The sequence below is a fragment of the Danio aesculapii genome, chromosome 11 (assembly GCF_903798145.1).
Source record: "Danio aesculapii chromosome 11, fDanAes4.1, whole genome shotgun sequence".
In the NCBI taxonomy this organism is placed as follows: Eukaryota; Metazoa; Chordata; class Actinopteri; order Cypriniformes; family Danionidae; genus Danio; species Danio aesculapii.
Genome location: NC_079445.1, coordinates 5,835,694 through 5,854,713, shown reverse-complemented (window position 1 = coordinate 5,854,713; position 19,020 = coordinate 5,835,694). Strand labels below are relative to the sequence as shown.

General features: G+C 35.0%; 1 protein-coding gene across 2 annotated transcripts in view; it reads right to left on the bottom strand.

Annotated features, from left to right (window-relative positions):
• ptprga (protein tyrosine phosphatase receptor type Ga) overlaps positions 1-19,020 on the bottom strand; it is a 592,629-nt gene that overhangs the window by 49,952 nt on the left and 523,657 nt on the right. For both annotated transcript variants that reach the window (XM_056467738.1, XM_056467739.1), the window contains exon 15: positions 2,586-2,677. In XM_056467738.1, the coding sequence (XP_056323713.1) occupies positions 2,586-2,677 (92 nt within the window). The remainder of the gene's footprint in view (positions 1-2,585; positions 2,678-19,020) is intronic.

Here is a 19,020-nt window from a genome sequence, read left to right as displayed (position 1 = left end):
GTCTGTGTCAGAGTCGTACATGTACGACTGAATGGTGATCCTCTCACTCCTTCTCCGTCTGACTGTCAGACTCTGTTGCAAACGCAGAGCGGGTGAGCTCATGGCCCCGCCCCCTTGTTACATTGGCGGGAAGCCGAAACTAATTTACATGTGAAGCAACACACCCCTAAATCAGTGAACTGTGGACACGCCCCCAACATGACACTTTTTAACACATTATAATAAAAAAAATCTGAATTGTGTTTTAAACTGAACCTAAACTGGCACACTCAGAAGAACCATAATATTAGTATTAAATCATAAAAAAGAGGTAAACTATGTGCCCTTTAAAGAGCCCATATTATACATGAAATAGGGTCATATTTAGGTTGTAAGGGTCTCCAACAACAGTCTAATATGCATGCAAGGTCATAAAACACTTTGATGGTCTTATAACCTGCATTTATTTTTACCTAATTATCCCAACGACTCCCATATGAATCGTTCAGCGATTCATTTGTTCCCAACCCCCTCCTCAGCGCGAAGCTAATCTGCGCTGATTGGACCGATGACAGCCTGCTGCGATTGGTCGACAGTGACAGGCTTCAGCACGAGACAGAGTGAAATGCCCAGCTGGTAATCAACTATATAAAAGTAGTCACAGTGCACACACGCTTCATAGTGTAAGGCTTTTTTCACACACACACACAACCCTCCTCACAAGAACGGGGGAGATCGACGCGAGTCTCTCTCTCTCTCTCTCTCTCTCTCTCTCTCCCTCTCCCTCTCTCACACACACACACACAACGCTCCTCAGAAGAACTAGGGAAAGCGACGCGAGTCTCTCTCTCTCTCTCTCTCTCTCTCTCTCTCTCACACACACACACACACAACGCTCCTCAGAAAAACTAGGGAAAGCGACGCGAGTCTCTCTCTCTCTCACACACACACACAACGCTCCTCAGAAGAACTAGGGAAAGCGACGCGAGTCTCTCTCTCTCTCTCACACACACACACAACGCTCCTCAGAAAAACTAGGGAAAGCGACGCGAGTCTCTCTCTCTCTCACACACACACACAACGCTCCTCAGAAAAACTAGGGAAAGCGACGCGAGTCTCTCTCTCTCTCTCACACAACGCTCCTCAGAAGAACTAGGGAAAGCGACGCGAGTCTCTCTCTCTCTCTCTCACACACACACACACACACACACACACACACACACACACACAACGCTCCTCAGAAGAACTAGGGAAAGTGACACAAGTCTCCTAGCTTACGATCGATCGCCATAGCAACGACAAACGGCAGTGGAACGCGAGCTCACAAAAGCCTTTAACGTTAAATCCGTAAACAAAGCGGCACGCGTCGCGTTTTTAACGTGGCTTACATGTGATATAAAGAGAATATATAAAGAATATAAAGAGTAACCGCGTGTACTGTACCAGGTTAACAACTCATCTTTGGGTAGAGACTGTCAATATTATCCATCTGAGCACAGCGTGACTTCATTGGACCGGCGGCGTCTGTGTGTGTGTGTCTAGTGTTTTTTCTGTGTTAGTGGGCGGGGCCGCAGGTTTCAAATCTCCCTGGTTTGCGCGCGTAACTACTGGCGAGGCTTGTGTTTCGTGGCTGCGTCATCGCGAAACACCTAATGACTCGTTATCAAGGCGACTCGTTTGAAGCACTATGAGTCGACTCTTTTATAGATGAATCAATAGTTTTAAACACTGTACACTTACAGATTTAAGCCTTAGCTGGATATTTCACTTCACTTAGAGCTGTGGTACACACTACATGGAAGGGCATTTTCAAAAACCCATAATATGGGCTCTTTAATACATAAACTAATATTTACGAGTGATAAGTTAGCACGTCCGCGCAGGAGTGCATCCATATGAAATCGCTGTTTCAGTGCGGTCTCTACATGTTCCCAGCCCAGTTTTATAGGCCCTCCACACATAATGTCGAGATTGACTTGATAAGCGAACGTCTTGACTCGCTTAACCGAAAGAAAACAGCACCGATGATGTGTAATGTTAATGCAAAGCTGTTGTAAGGAAAGCATTCCTGGTTCGTTACGATCTGTTTTCGTAACTATAGCAACTGCAGCGCCCGTCGCAGTATGTTGGCAGAAACTACAGTAGTAAAACATTACACTTTGCAATGTTGTTTTGCACTTCCCAGCGTCCGTAAAACACCACACGACATGAAAAATATATACTATTATAAGATTAACCACAAGGAGGCGTAACACCCTGCAACTAATGCCACAGCTGTTTTTCTCTCTGTTTCCCAGAGAGCAGAAAACTTCATTAAAGGCACTTCATGTTCAAATCAATGCAGCGATGGATTTTTAGATGTTACACTAATCGCTCAGAATAACAATCTGCAGAGAGCGCGCAGTTGAGATCTCCTCCACACCACCAGTCTCCCGCTAAGATGACAGCCACGGCTTTGTGCAAACTTGGCAGTGTTCAAAATATTATGTAATCCAACCTTTTACCCATAGTGCAACAGGTAAGACGTGCATGCAATGTTTTGTTTAACCATACTGACATCAGATCCTGTCAAAAACACTTGCATGACACTAAATTCTGAGACAAACCTGGGATGGGGATTACTGGAATGCTCTCATTGGGAACGACTCTGGGTGAGTTGCTGTCCTCCACGTAGAAATGAGCCGTTTGGAAACACCTCCTGAGGAAAAGAGACAAGAAGAGGCAGTCAAATAAGTGATGTGCGTTCCGCGTTCGCTTTAATGTTTTCCATGAGGTGTGGTTTAGGAAACAATCCCAACCAGAGTAAACACACATGCTGCTGGTTACATCTGACATGAGCAAGGTGAACTTTGAACCCTTTTTCTCAAAGAGCAAATCAAACACTCCAAAAAGAGATTACAAGCCCACACTTCAAACAAGCATGTAAAGCGGTCAATATGCATGCTCTCTTAAAGAAACATCCCTCAAAAAAAAAAACATCACTTTCTCACACTCATATGTGTATACAAACCTTATTTTTGTACTTCTGTGGAGTTCAAAGAAAGTTGGTTTATAGCAAGCTGTCCACATGTTATGCTCATTTTATGGCTTGACAGACCCTAGTTTCAATTCTTTTTTGATTAATAGTAGAGAAAGAACAGCTTGAACATGCTGCTAAAGTTCTCCTTTTATTATTTACGCTAAAGAAACAAAAGTTAAAAGAGTAAAGGATGAGAATTAACTGGTAATATTTTTTCTACAAATTATTTTACATTATTACTTTCTAGGTGAACTATTTCTTATATCTGAACACAATTCTTAGTATTGTTTTCATATAAAACTAATTATAAAGCCTAAAGGCCCAAACGATACACAGAAAATAAAAAAATTACATTATAACAAGTGTAAATATATTAATTTCATTGTAATTAGAATATCTGATAACAGGGTTTCTGCAGGCATGACCTTTTAAGACATTTTTAAGACCATTATGAAGGAAATTTCAGACTTATACAGGGCTAAACGCTAAGGATCTGTTTTAGAATATCACAGTCGGAAAGATTTTCACTTACCCTATCAAAAAAATACAAATGAATACATTTAATAATACAAAATTTAAGTAAATTAATAATAATAAGCAAACTGTCCGCATTTTATACTCATTTTATGGCTTGTCAAACCCTAGTTTCAATTATTTTTTGATTAATAGTAAGGATCTGTTTTAGAATATCACAGTCGGTAAAGATTTTCACTTGCCCTATCAAAAAAATACAACCTAATACATTTAATAATACAATAGTAAATTAATAATAATGGCAAACTGTCCACATTTTATACTCATTTTATGGCTTGACAGACTCTATTTCAATACTTTTTTGTTTAATAGTAGAGAAAGAACAGCTTGAACATGCTGCTAAACTTCTCTATTTATCTTTTACACTAAAGAAACAAAAGTCAAAAGGGTAAACAAGATAATTCATTTGTGATTTTTTTTCTTCACATTATTACCAAGTGAACTGTTCCTTGTCTCTGAACACAACTCTGAGTATTGTTTTTATAAATAACTAATTATAAAGCTTAAAGGCCCAAACGCTACACAAAAAATGAAACATTTTACAATATAACAAGCGCAAATATAATAATTTTATTGTAATAAAAATATCTAATAACAGGGTTTCTGCAGGCATGACCTTTTAAGACATTTAAGACCATTGCGAATAAAATTTCAGACTTATACCAGAAAAAAAAAAATACATTAAAATTTAAAACATTTATTAATACAATAATAATTTAATAATAATTAGCTAACTGTCCACATTTTATGGCTTGACAGACCCTAGTTTCAATTCTTTTTTGATTAATAGTAGAGAAAGAACAGCTTGAACATGCTGCTAAACTTCTCTTTTTATTATTTACGCTAAAGAAACAAAGGTCAAAAGAGTAAAGGATGAGAATAAACTGGTAATATTTTTTCATCACTTTTTTTTATATTATTACTTTCTAGGTGAACTATTCTTTATATTTAAACTCATTTCTCAGTTTGGTTTTCATATGAAACTAATTATAAAGCCTAAAGGCCCAAATGCTACACAAAAAATAAAACATTTTATAATATAATAATTTCATCGTCAATGAAATATCTAATAGCAGGGTTTCTGTAGGCATGACTTTTTAAGACATTTTAAAACCATTATGGATTAAATTTTAGACTTATACAGGGCTAAACACTAAGGATTTGTTTTGGAATATCACAGTTGGAAAATATTTTCACTTGCCCTATTAAACAAATAATTATAATTAAATACATTTAATAATACAATAATCATTTAATAATAATAAGCAAACTGTCCATTATGGCAAACTGTCCACATTTTATGCCCATTTTTCGGCTTGACAAACCCTAGTTTCAATTCTTTTTTGTTTAATAATAGAGAAAGAACAGCTTGAACATGCTGCTAAACATCTCCTTTCATCTTTTACACTAAAGAAACAAAAGTCAAAGGGATAAATGACAAGATAATTCATTTGTAATTTTTTTCTTCACATTATTACTTTCAAAGTGAATTATTTCTTTAATCTAAACACAATTCTCAATATTGTTTTCATATGAAACTAATTCTAAAGCCTAAAGGCCCAAATGATACACAAAAAATAAAACATTTTACATTATAACAAGTTCAATTCAATTCCCCTTTATTTGTATAGCGCTTTTACAATGTAGATTGTGTCAAAGCAGCTTCACATAAAAGGTCATAGTAAACTGGAACAGTGTAGTTCGTGTTTAAGTTCAGTTCAGTGTAAGTGTAAATATATTCATTTCATTGTAATTAAGGGTTTCTGCAGGTTTCACCAAGATAATTTTAAGACATTTTAAGACCATTATGCATAACATTTTAGATTTATAAAGGGCTAAACCTTTTAGAATATTAAAGTGTAAAAGATTTTCACTTGCCCAATCAAAAAAATGAGTATAATTGAATGAATTGAATAATACAATGATAATTTAATAATAATAAATATGTCAGGTTAGTATCCTCAGCAGTAAATACATGGAGAACTTTTCAACATGTTATAGTAAGGAAAATAAATAAACCATTATGGTAAACAGAGTTAAATATGACATTTTTGAATAATAAGTTGGATTGTTGTATGGGTTTTGGCCAGATTGGGTAGCTGTACATGAACAAAGGAAAATCTAGACCTGTTACAAGAAGATTTAACAGAATATTTAAGCCAATTTAAGACTTTGTAAGGCCTAAAATTTAGTTTTTGAGATTTAAGACATTTATTAGCCAATATATTGTTAAATATTATATTGTTTCTCTAAGCTAATTGCATAATTACAGTAAATACAGTACATTCCCTGATGGGTTTTAATAGATTTAGCTAACTTTGTGCTTGACACTGTTGTCAGTGAGTAAACACACACATTTTTACTCCTAAAATCCAAGTGAAACATTTTCTTTCTACTTATTTTTAAACTAAACGTTTAAAAGCAGTCAGTATGAAGTTCAATCAGATCAAAACACACCAGATTACAAAGTAAACAAACTCTTTTTCAGAAACCCAGAATGTCAGGGCGATTAACTGTCAGTTGTCTGAAGTTAGAAAGCCCTAAACTGGTTTTACCTCTTTCTTTTACATTGCAAGAGATAAGCAGGTTGAGAACAAAACTCCAGTCAATGGAAACAAACAGAAAGAGAAAGACAGCGAAGGATTAAAAGGTTGCTCTGAAGTTACAAAAACCTGGAGTTCTGGACATCAGCCTGATAAGCCAGCGGGAGTCTCGTCTGTCCTACCTGTACTTGATGCACAGCAGAGAACATAAGCTGTTCATCCCTGCAAAGAACGAGGGATTTTAGGAGAGGTGAGAGACTGTAGGCTCCGCATGCTGCCGTTAAGCAGACAGAGCAGTGAGCAGGCAATGAGACACACAGAGAGAGAAGGAGAGAGAGAGAGAAGGGGGCGGGGCCTAATGAATCACATGCACATGGCTTTAAACCAATGCAAGAGCTGCTGCATGGGGTCAGACATGAACAGTTCACTGATCCCAGATCTGTCCCAACTGATCTGATAAACCACAGACACCTGCTGCCTTTCCCCCTGACGCACACACACTCATATACACACCCTTCCAGATGGACACTCCTTTTTGATAAATTACTACAATCTTGAACTGGACTATTCTTTCTGTCTAAGAGAATAAGGGCCACTATATATATATATATATATATATATATATATATATATATATATATATATATATATATATTTACTTTAATGCAGTCTTTTTATTGCGTTTCTACTTTATTACAAGACATTGAGAGTTTAGGGACAGATTTTTCCGGTATGCGTAGGTTTAAGGGTGAGTTTTGGTGTAAGAGATGTGTCAATGATGTAATCCTTAATACAGACATTAATAATTATAAAGATTAAAGAGATAGTTCACCTAAAAATGAACATTTACTCATTATTTACTCACCATCAAGTGGTTCTGAACCCGTATGAGTTTCCTTTCTATATAGTAGATAAAGAACAGCTGGAACATACTTCTAAACATCTCCTTTTATTTTCCACACTATAAAAACAAAAATCTTAAGAGATTTGGAACAATCTGAATGGTTGATAATGATGATAAGGGAATTGTTTCTAGTATTTCCCCCCAATTTGTTTACATTTTTAGCTTCTAAGTAAACAATTCCTTATATCTAGACACATTTTCAGTATTGTTTTAATATTAAACTAATTATAAAGACTAAAGGCTATCCAACATGCTAAACATAAATATAACAAGTGTAAATATTATACTTTTAAATGTCAGAAACATCTAATAATTAACCAACATATTATATTTATTATATTGTTTTGTATAATTAGTTAATTGAATAATTACAGGACGCTGATGATATTTCTTGACAACGTTGTTAGCAAGTAAAACCACACATTTTTTTACTCCCAAAATCCAACTGAAACATTTTCTATCTGTAATCCTGAATGTAATTACAGAAATTTAAATGTACTCATTATTTACCCACCCTCAAGTGATTCCAAACCTTTATGAGTTTCCTTTTTATATAGTAGAGAAAGAACAGCTTGAACATGCAGCTAAACTTCTCCTTTTATTTTCCACACTATGGAAACAACAAGTCATAGAGATTTGGAATAGTCTGAATGTGTAAGTTACAAGATAATTAATTTGTAATATTTTTCCCCCAATTTTTGTTTATATTTTAGTTTCTAAATGAACTTATAATTTTCAGTATTGTTTTTATATAATAAAGACTAAAAATCATAAACGCTTCACATAAAATAAACAATTTTACATTAGAACAAGTGTAAATATAATACTTTCTTTTTAACTTAAAATAATTAACCAATATATTGTTATATATTATATTGTTTTTTTTTATAATTAGCTAATTAGGTAATTATAAGACATTCCCTGATGACATTTTCTAGATTTAGCTAACTTGCTTAATGTTGTCAGTGAGTAAACCTACACATTTACTCCCAAAATACAAGTAAAACATGTTCTCTCTGTATTACTGAATGTAATTACAGAAATTAATTACAGTTGTGATTAAAGATAAAGTTCACCCAAAAACGTACATTTACTCACTGTTTACTCACCCTCAAGTGGTTCTAAACCTTATGAGTTTCCTTTCTATATAGTAGAGAAAGAACAGCTTGAACATGCTGCTAAACATCTCTTTTTTCCACACTAGAGAAACTAAAGTTTTAAGAGATTTGAAACAATCTGTATGAGTGCATGACAAAATAATTCACTGCAATGTTTCAGTTTCTAAGTAATCTACTCCTTATATTTAAAAATATTTTTCAGTATTGTTTTTATATAACTGATTATAAAGACTAAAGGCTATCCCAAACACTAAACATAAACAAGTGTAAATATTCAGTGATCCTATCATTTTAATTTCAAATATATTTAATAATTAGCAAATGTATTATATATATATATATTTTATTTTTTTATTTTATATTTATTTATTTTTTTAATCGCTGATGACATTTACTAGATTTAGCTACAGTTGAAGTCAGAATTATTAGCCCCCCTTTGAATTTTTTTCTTTTTTAAATATTTTCCAAATTATTTTCAACAGAGCAAGAAAATTTTCACAGTATGTCTGATAATATTTTTTCTTCTGGATAAAGTCTTATTTGTTTTATTTAGGCTAAAATGAAAGGTCAATGATTTTATGGTCACTATTATTAGTCCCTTTAAGCTATAGTCTACAGAACAAACCATCGTTACATAATAACTTGCCTAATTACTCTAACCTGCCTAGTTAACCTAATTAACCTAGTTAAGCCTTTAAATATCACTTTAAGCTGTATAGAAGTGTCTTGAAAAATATCTAGTCAAATATTATTGACTGTCATCATGACAAAGAGAAAATAAATCAGTTATTAGAAATGAGTTATTAAAACTATTATGTTTAGAAATGTGTTGGAAAAAAAATCTCTCCGTTAAACAGAAATTGGGAAAAAAATCAACAGGGGGGCTAATAATTCAGAGGGGCTAATAATTCTGACTTCAACTGAAACTTTCTGCTTAATGTTGTTACTGAGTAAACCCACACATTTACTCCCAAAATCCAACTGAAACATTTTCTTTCTGTAATCCAGAACGTAATTACATGAAATTAATTACAGATGTGATTAAAGAGATTCACCCCAAAATGTAAATTTTACTCACTATTTACTCACCCAACCTTTATGAGTTTCCTTTTTTATGTTGAACACAAAAGAAGATATTTTGAAGAATGTTAAAGACCTGTAACTATTGACTTCCATAGTAGAAAAAAATAAGTAATATGGACATCAATGGTTACAGTTTTAAAACATTTAAAAAATATATATTTTGTGTTCGACATTAAAAAAACAGTAGGTGAAGGGTGATTATATGATGACAGAGCTTTCAATTTTGGGCGAACTATCCCTTTAGGGTGTATGTAAAGAGTGCATGGGTGTTTCCCAGTGTTGCGCTGGGGCTAGAAGGGCATCCGCTACATAAAACATATGCTGGATAAGCTACCGGTTCATTCCGCATTGGCAACCCCTGATAAATAAAGGGGCCAAGACAAAAAGAAAATGAATGAATGACTTCCATTGTACAAAATTTTTCATTTAAATGGAAGCACACATTAGTTTAAGAACACTTAAGGCCACTTATAAAATAGGACCAAATATAGAACACATAGCATCATAACCACACCGTAAAATCTTTTCATTGTTTTTCCAATTATGAAACTCATACAGGCTTGGAACAACACTGAACATAACTGATAGTATAGTCTATTTTATTGTGAGCTGTTGCTTGAAGTTCAGCCTTAATTAAAGGTTGAACCAACCTTGCACTGTAAATAATCTTTAGCTAAAGTCCAGGCTTAAGAGTGTCACAGAAACCCTCCCTGCAGGCACTGTGAACCTTCACGCTCAACAGGTCTGATCTGTAGAACAAAAGCAGAGGAAATACTTCACAGCTCCAACCAGTCCAACTGGACATTGCGCTTCGAGCTTTTATTTTGTGATGTAAATGTGACTTCAAACGAACGCTGCCATTGTTTAAAACAATGATTAAGGCTCTGAATAGCTCTGAGGAAAATGTATTAAACAGTTTATCTGGTCTTGACAGCTGCTTTGCAGAGAAATATAAGTGACTGACTCAGAAAGCTCTTTATAGTTAGCAAATGTTAGCATGATGCTAAGGTGTAAACACAATGTATCATACTCTATAAATACTGGCTATTTTAAACATTTATAATTAGCAATTGTTTTGTAATTAATATTATTTCACATTTTTGGTAGTGAAGCTATTAAACATTAGCATGACACATTTTAGCAGCAACTTTTTGGTAGTGAAGCGATTAAACATTAGCATAATACTATTTTTGTAGCAAATTTTTGGTTGTGAAGCTATTAAACACATGATACAGTTTTTGTAGTGATTTTTTTGTGGTGAAGCTATTAAACATTAGCAGGATACATTTCCTGTAGCAAGTTTTTGGTTGTGAAGCTATTAAACACTAGCATGATACAGTTTTTGTAGTGAATTTTTTGTAGTGAAGCTATTAAACATTAGCAGGATACATTTCCTGTAGCAAATTTTTGGTTGTGAAGCTATTAAACATTAGCATGATACAGTTTTTGTAGTGAATTTTTTGTAGTGAAGCTTTTAAACATTAGCAGGATACATTTCCTGTAGCAAATTTTTGGTTGTGAAGCTATTAAACATTAGCATGATACAGTTTTTGTAGTGAATTTTTTGTAGTGAAGCTTTTAAACATTAGCAGGATACATTTCCTGTAGCAAATTTTTGGTTGTGAAGCTATTAAACATTAGCATGATACAGTTTTTGTAGTGAATTTTTTGTAGTGAAGCTTTTAAACATTAGCACGATACATTTCCTGTAGCAAATTTTTTCTAGTATAGCTATTAAACATTAGCATGATACATTTTTGAAGCAATTTTTTTGTAGTGAAGCTATTAAACCTTATAATGATACATTTTTCATATCAAATTTTTGATAGTGAATCTTTTAATCATTAGAATAATACATATTTCGTATCGAATTTTTGGTAGTGAAGCTAAACATTAGCATGACATTTTTATATCGAATTTTTAATAGTGAAGCTATTAAACATTAGCATGACACACTTTTCGTAGCTAATTTTTAATAGTGAAGCTATTAAACATTAGCATGACACATTTTTCGTAGCTAATTTTTGGTAGTGAAGCTATTAAACATTAGCATGACACATTTTTCGTAGCTAATTTTTGGTAGTGAAGCTATTAAACATTAGCATGATACATTTTTCATAGCAAATTATTGGTAGTAAAGCTTTTTTTTAGCAAATTTTGGTGGTGAATCTATTAAACATTAACATGATACATTTTTTGTAGGCCATAACCTAATTTAACTAACGAATGAAAGCAGGAAATAAATCATTTGTTTTATCTTGATTCTTCTACTGAACAAGTGTTTTAAGTACTGGTTACGAAAGTGCTTTTGCAGTGTAAATGATTATTTGTCATTTCCTGGATCGTCTCAGGAAGTGTCACATCCTAGTTAATGTTTCCAGGTGGACTTCAGACACCACCACACAACAGCAAATATTCACACTAGTACACACACAGGCACACACATGCACAGACACACACACACAATGCTTTCAAAAGGGCTGTCATCCTGTGTTATATGTGCTTATACAGTATTCCTGTAATTACATTTAGAATATTATGAATTGTCTTTAATTTTTATGATTCTGTTTATATCTATATTACATTTATATTTCAGCTAATGTTTCTGTCATTTTTGCATGTTTTTAATTTTTTATTTCACTTTATTTTATTTTACTTTTACTTATTTAAATACTTTTTACTACAATCAGTGTTCACCAATAGTATTTTTCAATTTCAATTGCATTTTTATTTCCGTATCTTCAATGATCAATTATTCGACCTAGTCTCATTCTGAAACTGTACCCCTATATACATCTCTGGAGAGCACCAAATACGTCACAAGAGTTTTTTTTTTGCAGTTTTTGTTTTTGTGAATCCACCAGAGGCCGCTGTGTATGCTTTTTGAGATCTCAAATTTCTCTCGCAAGTGCCATTCGCACCTGGTCTTCTCACATAAATCCACCAGAGGCCACTGTCGACTGACTGATCGACTGACTGACTCCTTCCCTATACCCAACCGATAATGTTTTCAAAAGCAATCCAGGCCACATGATTTTTACCACGTTTTCAGATTTTGGCACATTCTCGCCATTATTTACTTGTTTATTTTATTTTTAGGCTTCTGTTTTTTTGTCTGACCCGTTCTCTGCCAGACTCGAACCCCGTCATCATGTTCAACTCCGCTCTGCATCTCAAGTCCGCCGACATACATGGCGAGCTACTGGACAAACTGGTAACAGCGTGTGGGCTGTTCTTACGGAGGTAAGCGGTCAGCTGCTAGCGCGAAAAGGAACGGCGTCATACTGTCCTGTAGCATTCCATTCAACTAATTTTCATACATAATAAATGGTAACATCTACAATAAGTTTTAATTACTAAATGTACCTACATTTACACACAATACATTTATTATTAATTATTAAAAAGTTTTTGTGAAATCACAGGGCATTAACTAAAGTTAACAAGCATAAATTTGGATTTTAATAATACATTAGTAAATGTTAAACTATGATTAATAAATGCTGTACAGCAGGGCTATTCAATAGGCGGCCCGCAGGCCTTACCTGGTTTGCGAGGCAATTTTTTCCGGCCATCCAAATAGTGTGACCCAGACATCAAAAATAAATTTAGTTTAGTCGAAAAACGGCTGATATAGTTATGAAGTGACGTGCGTCTGTTCAATACAGCATGAGCTGCAGTTGAGGGCTGCGCAGAGCGTGAGTCACCTGACATTAAGCAAGTGGCTTACCGAAAACATTTGGATATGTTTGTAGAAAAGGCCTTTTGTACAATGCACTGATACCGTTAAAAGGGATGCAATGATTAGCAGATTTATTTATTAACCACGCTTAAATTCATTACGGTTAATTAATCGTAAAGGCTTGACATTGACATATTTCTGTAGCACGAAACAAAACTGCTACAACTAAACAAAGTTATGCCAACTGTGTGCTAGTTTAAAGTTCCGAGCTTATACTGAGGCTAATACGCTGGATTAACTATAGCAGTGGACCGTTCACATATTGCGTCGTTTTTTGCGCAAAGTTTCATTATTTTCAATAGAGACGTGCGCATATTAGGAGTGGTGCGCGCACGGCTCGTAGAGCGGACTGACACACTAGCGCCCTCCAGGCGCACACAGTAGAAATGATCTCACAACATAGCGGTGAGAATTGTGCGTGGCTTTCAGTGCAATGTTACCAAAAGATACATTAGACAAATTATTACAAATTATGTATTATGTAGGTATGAACGCAGATAATAACGACAGTCTTTTAAATTCTTAGCTAATAAATAGCTTAAATTAACATTAAACAAATACTATTTTTTATTTAGTCTTATTTTTATTCATTTATTTATTAATCTGTCATTTATTTTCATTGTAAAAGTGTCACTCATGCTTAAATCAAACATTTTTTTATTGAGTGCAAAGAGAGAAATGGACTATTGTTCGTGTTTTATTAATATTTTGTGCTGTATTTGCTTACTGAGCAGCAATAAACAACACTTTAAAATATAAGCAGATATTCTAAACTAGTAGTGTTTTAATAAAAAAAAAATGCATAATAATGGTGATAACTGTGAAACCAAGATTGTTCTTCAGACTATAATCGTACAACCAAAATCCATAATCGTTTCATCTCTATTTGTCACGCAGTTTAAAACTTAACAAATGAATGTGTCTGAATGTAGAAGAAGCCTACTTGAGCAATACACTGATTTTGTTGTGCTTCGAAATACAACATTTAAATATGTTTGTAAAAAAAAAGCATGTTATGTAGTTTCCAAATACAACGTATTAACATTTTAATGTAGAAAAAGCCAGCGTGGGTGTCTTAAGGACAAAAATACAGCATGTGGGCTCTTATATTGCAATTCATATCTCTCCGGCCCCTCATTTGGCATGCTTTTCATGAACTGTCCCTCATGACAAACTAATTGAATAGCCCTGCTGTACACCTATGGTATATTCTAAGATCTTGTTGGTAACTACGTTAACTAACATTACTAAACATTATTTTACCTTGTGTGACTTATAAATATATGGAAAAACCTATTGTATTGTTGTGTGAACATATGCGAAGGCATACATAGACACAAACTAATTCATGAGCATGCAGTCTGATGCATGTACACACACAAACAAACTCAGACACAAACAGTGACAGAAGGTAAGGATATCTGATCTGATATAGACCGAGACATTAGCATGCAGTGCTGAAGGTAATCTCAGTCAGTCTACTGAGCAGATTACATTTAAAGACCCTCACACACACACACATACATACAGAGAGAGTCATTAGGGAAATGTTTCAGTGTTTGTGTTTGTCATATAAATGACTAAATGTTTCAACTCCGCTTTATTCTAATACCCAGTAGACTTCCCAATATACTTTGTATCTGACTATCATTTCATGCAGAACAATCATCGAATAATAGCCGACGTCTGTTCTTTTGTGTGGGGTAAATATAGTACAGATGCAGTTTCTCTCTCTAGAGGTTTTATTCTTGGTCAAGTGTGTTTAGCGTGGATGTGTGTGTGTGTGTGTTTTATCAGGCAGGAGAGGATTTGGCTGTTATACACGACTTAAAATATTTCAGGGCCCCCTGCTACTGCGTGGCCCTTGAGCTCCAGAGGAGGGAGCAGATGGCTGCTTCTGGCCCAGGGCGGAGAGCTCAGACCTGGGGAGCGAGTGCTGGCACAGACCTGATCCAGAGCTGTTTGCTAAACTGAGACATCGTGTGATCCGGGTGCCTGACAGACTTTATCAGCTGGCCACAGAGAACTGAAGATATCCAGAGAGACGGCCACATGTCCACAACGGACAACCACAAACACATGATTAACTGGCTGTTTACATAGGCACACATGCAGTACTGTGACTTAATTAGAACACACTGCAAAAAGAGACCAATATTCAGCAATCAAGTTACCACAATATCAAATTACAGAGAATATAACACATTTTTTTTATTCAGTTTTACTTTACTATATATATATTTTTTATTTATTTATTTATTTATTTTTTCATTACATGGAAGAAAAAAAGACAGTTTTAAAATTTTCAAGTTTTAAAATGAATAATCATATATGACACATTAGTTTGATCTTGCACTTGAAGCTGCCATGGAACAAAAATCAGGATACACTACTTGACAAAAGTCTTTTCGATCTCAGTTTTAAGAGCAACAAATAATAACTTGACTTCTAGTTGATCATTTGGAAAAGTGGCAGAAGGTTTTTCAGATGAATCATCTGTTGAACTGCATCCCAATCATCACAAATACTTCAGAAGACCTACTGAAACCAGCATGAACCCAAGATTCCCCCAGAAATCAGTCAAGTTTGGTGAAGGAAAAATCATGGTTTGGGGTTACATTCAGTATTGGGGCGTGCGGGAGATCTGCAGAGTGAATGGCAACATCAACAGCCTGAGGTATCAAGACATTTGTGCTGTCCATTACATTACAAACCACAGGAGAGGGCAAATTCTTCAGCAGGATAGCACTCCTTCTCATGCTTCAGCCTCCACATCAAAGTTCCCGAAAGCAAAGAGTGCTCCAGGATTGGCCAGCCCAGTCACCAGACTTGAACATTATTGAGCATGTCTGGGGTAAAATAAAGGAGGAGGCATTGAAGATGAATCCAAACAATCTTGATGAACTCTGGGAGTCCTGCAAGAACGCTTTCTTTGCCATTCCAGATGACTTTATTAATCAGTTATTTGAGTCATTGCAGAGATGTATGGATGCAGTCCTCCAAGCTCATGAGAGTCATACACAATATTCATTTTTTTTTGTCCACTGCACCATGACTTTATATTCTATACTGTACATTAGTTCTGTTAAGTGACAAGACTTTAGTCTAAGCAAAGTCAGACCTTACTGTCCTAATTAAATAATTAAAAATCAAGGCATGATCATATTTTATTTTGGTAAAATAAGCGTAATCTAGAGGCCTTTGCCATTCATATAAGCCACTTCTGATACCAAATGATCAACTAAAAGTCAAGTTATTATTTGATGTTACTAAAACTTGGATAGACGACAAGGCTTTTGTCAGGTACTGCATGCCTAGGCATAGCTGAATAATAAGTGTTCAGGAACTTCAAGGAAATGACCTACTGTCTCAAACGCCATTTTTCCTCACTCTCATATAAATCTTGTGACTGTAAAATCCGGAAACACAGGCCAATTGGAACAAAACTCCTACTCTGATGATCCACATGAGATCATTCATTTGCATGACCCTGGTAGCATTTGACCACAAAGTTTCCCAGTGAGATTACAACAATGATATTTTCCTTATTTTTATGTTTATCTAAGCTTGTACTATGCATGTGGGAATTCTACTTTGAAAATGGGAAAGGCAGGGAGACTAAAGGAGCAGTTCTGTGAAACATCCCATCTGTTTACAGCTCATCTGAATGCAAAATGCAGGATATATAGATTATCAATTTATTCAGTGCCAAGGTCTGTTTAAATGTATTTTTTGTTAGTTTAACGTGTATATTGTGAAATTTAGTAGGTTTGTAATGAGGCAACAGACACACTTGAACTGCTGAGTATAAGTGTTTTATGCACGATTACATCATGTCATATCACTCAGCTCTTACTGAGATCTTCATCTGTCTATGCAGACATTGATAATAAATCCTGCCAGTGTTTTCATAAACTTTAAGCTTGAAAGTACAACTCTAAACATATTATTTAACCTATATATATTCCAAAACAACTCAGGAGCAAACTAGGTTTTACTGGTGGCATAAAAATAGCCCACTCACTCCTTTTAGGTAATTTAAATCTCTCTACCTACTATATACACTCACCGGCCAACTTACTGGAAAATTCCTCAGAGATTTTGGTTCATATTGACATAAGAGCATCACGCAGTTGCTGCAGATTTGTCGATTTTACATATACGATGCGAATCTCCCATTTCACCACATCCCAAAGGTGCTCTATTGGATTGAATTCTGGTGACTGTGGAGGGCATTTGAGTACAGTGAACTTATTGTCATGTTCAAGAAACCAGTCTGAGATGATTCACGCTTTATAACATGCCGAGTTATCCTGCTGGAAGTAACCATCAAAAGATGACTACACTGTGGTCATAAAGGGATGGACATGGCTAGCAACAATACCCAGATAGGCTGTGGCGTTGACACGATGGTCAATTGTTACTGATGGGCCCAAAGTGTGCCAAGAAAATATCCCACACACCAATACACCACCACCACCAGCCTGAACCGTTGACACAATGCAGGATAGATCTATGCTTTCATGTTGTTGACGCCAAATTCTGACGCCACTATCCAAATATCAGAGAAGAAATCGAGACTCATCAGACGAGGCAACGTTTTTCCAATCTTCTATTGTCTAATTTTGGTGAGCCTGTGTGAATTGTAGCCTCAGTTTCCAGTTCTTAGCTGACAGGAGTGGCAACCGGTGTGGTCTTCTGCTGCTGTAGCCCATCTGCCTCAAGATAGGACGTGTTGTGCGTTCAGAGATGCTCTTCTGCAGACCTCAGTTGTAACGAGTGGTTATTTGAGCTACTGTTGCCTTTCTATCAGCTGGAACCAGTCTGGCCATTCTCCTCTGACCTCTGGCATCATCAAAGCATTTGCACCCACAGAACTGCCGCTCACTGGATAATTTCTCTTTTTCGGACCATTCTCTGTAAACCCTAGAGATGGTTGTGCGTGAAAATCTCAGTAGATCAGCAGTTTCTGAAATACTCAGACCAGCTGGTAAATCCCCTTTCTTCCCCATTCCCCATGATTGGCTGATTAGAGATTTGCGTTAAGGAGCACCTGGACAGGTATACCTAATAAAGTGACCAGTGAGTGTAGATCAGAGAACAATTTCAAATAGTAAATCAATGCACTCTATGGCAACTTTAAAAATAATACTATATATAATTATATAATTATTAATTGGCTTTATAATATATATATATATATATACATACATAAACAATTTAAAATAAAATAAATAATACTAACACTACAGAAATACTTTATTTTTGTTGTTTATGCTGTTCTTCTATCTATCTATCTATCTATCTATCTATCTATCTATCTATCTATCTATCTATCTATCTATCTATCTATCTATCTATCTATCTATCTATCTATCTATCTATCTATCCATCCATCCATCCATCCATCCATCCATCCATCCATCCATCCATCCATCCATCCATCCATCCATCCATCCATCCATCTATCTATCTGAAATATAACAGACCAATATTAGTACTTATAGATGGTATGATGTTTCCCTTTTTCTTTTACCTTTATCTATTTATTTAATTATATATTTAATTTTTAATAACAATTCTTGCTATTTATTGTTATTTTGCTCTTTAAAAATGTTGTTTATTTATTTGGTAAATAACATGTTTACTTGTTTGCTATTATTGTTTATGCTTTGCTTTTTGTAGTACATTTGGACTATAACCCAGACACATTCTTTGTAAAACTCTCCTCTGATTATATTTCTGGAAGCAGATTGTTCAATCCTCCTGTTAACTTTAAATATTCATGTCCAAAAATAAAATAAATTAAAATAACTGGATTAAAAACAGTCCAACGCACCTGCTCTTTGCAGATAAAAAAAGCAAAGAAATCACATTAGGAATATATTTTGTTAAAGAAAACGTCGTGTAAATGTATCATCTTCTTCTCCTGAACCCAACATCATTTATCGTCGTGTCGCAGTCACACACTAATATAGTTTAAGCCACATTCACTCCATGAGGCCATGGCAACAGGGTCTCAGCAGGCGTTTCATAGCACTTCCATCACTTTAGAGATGCCCTGAGGGAAGAGTGCGGCCTCTCTCTATCTTACTTAC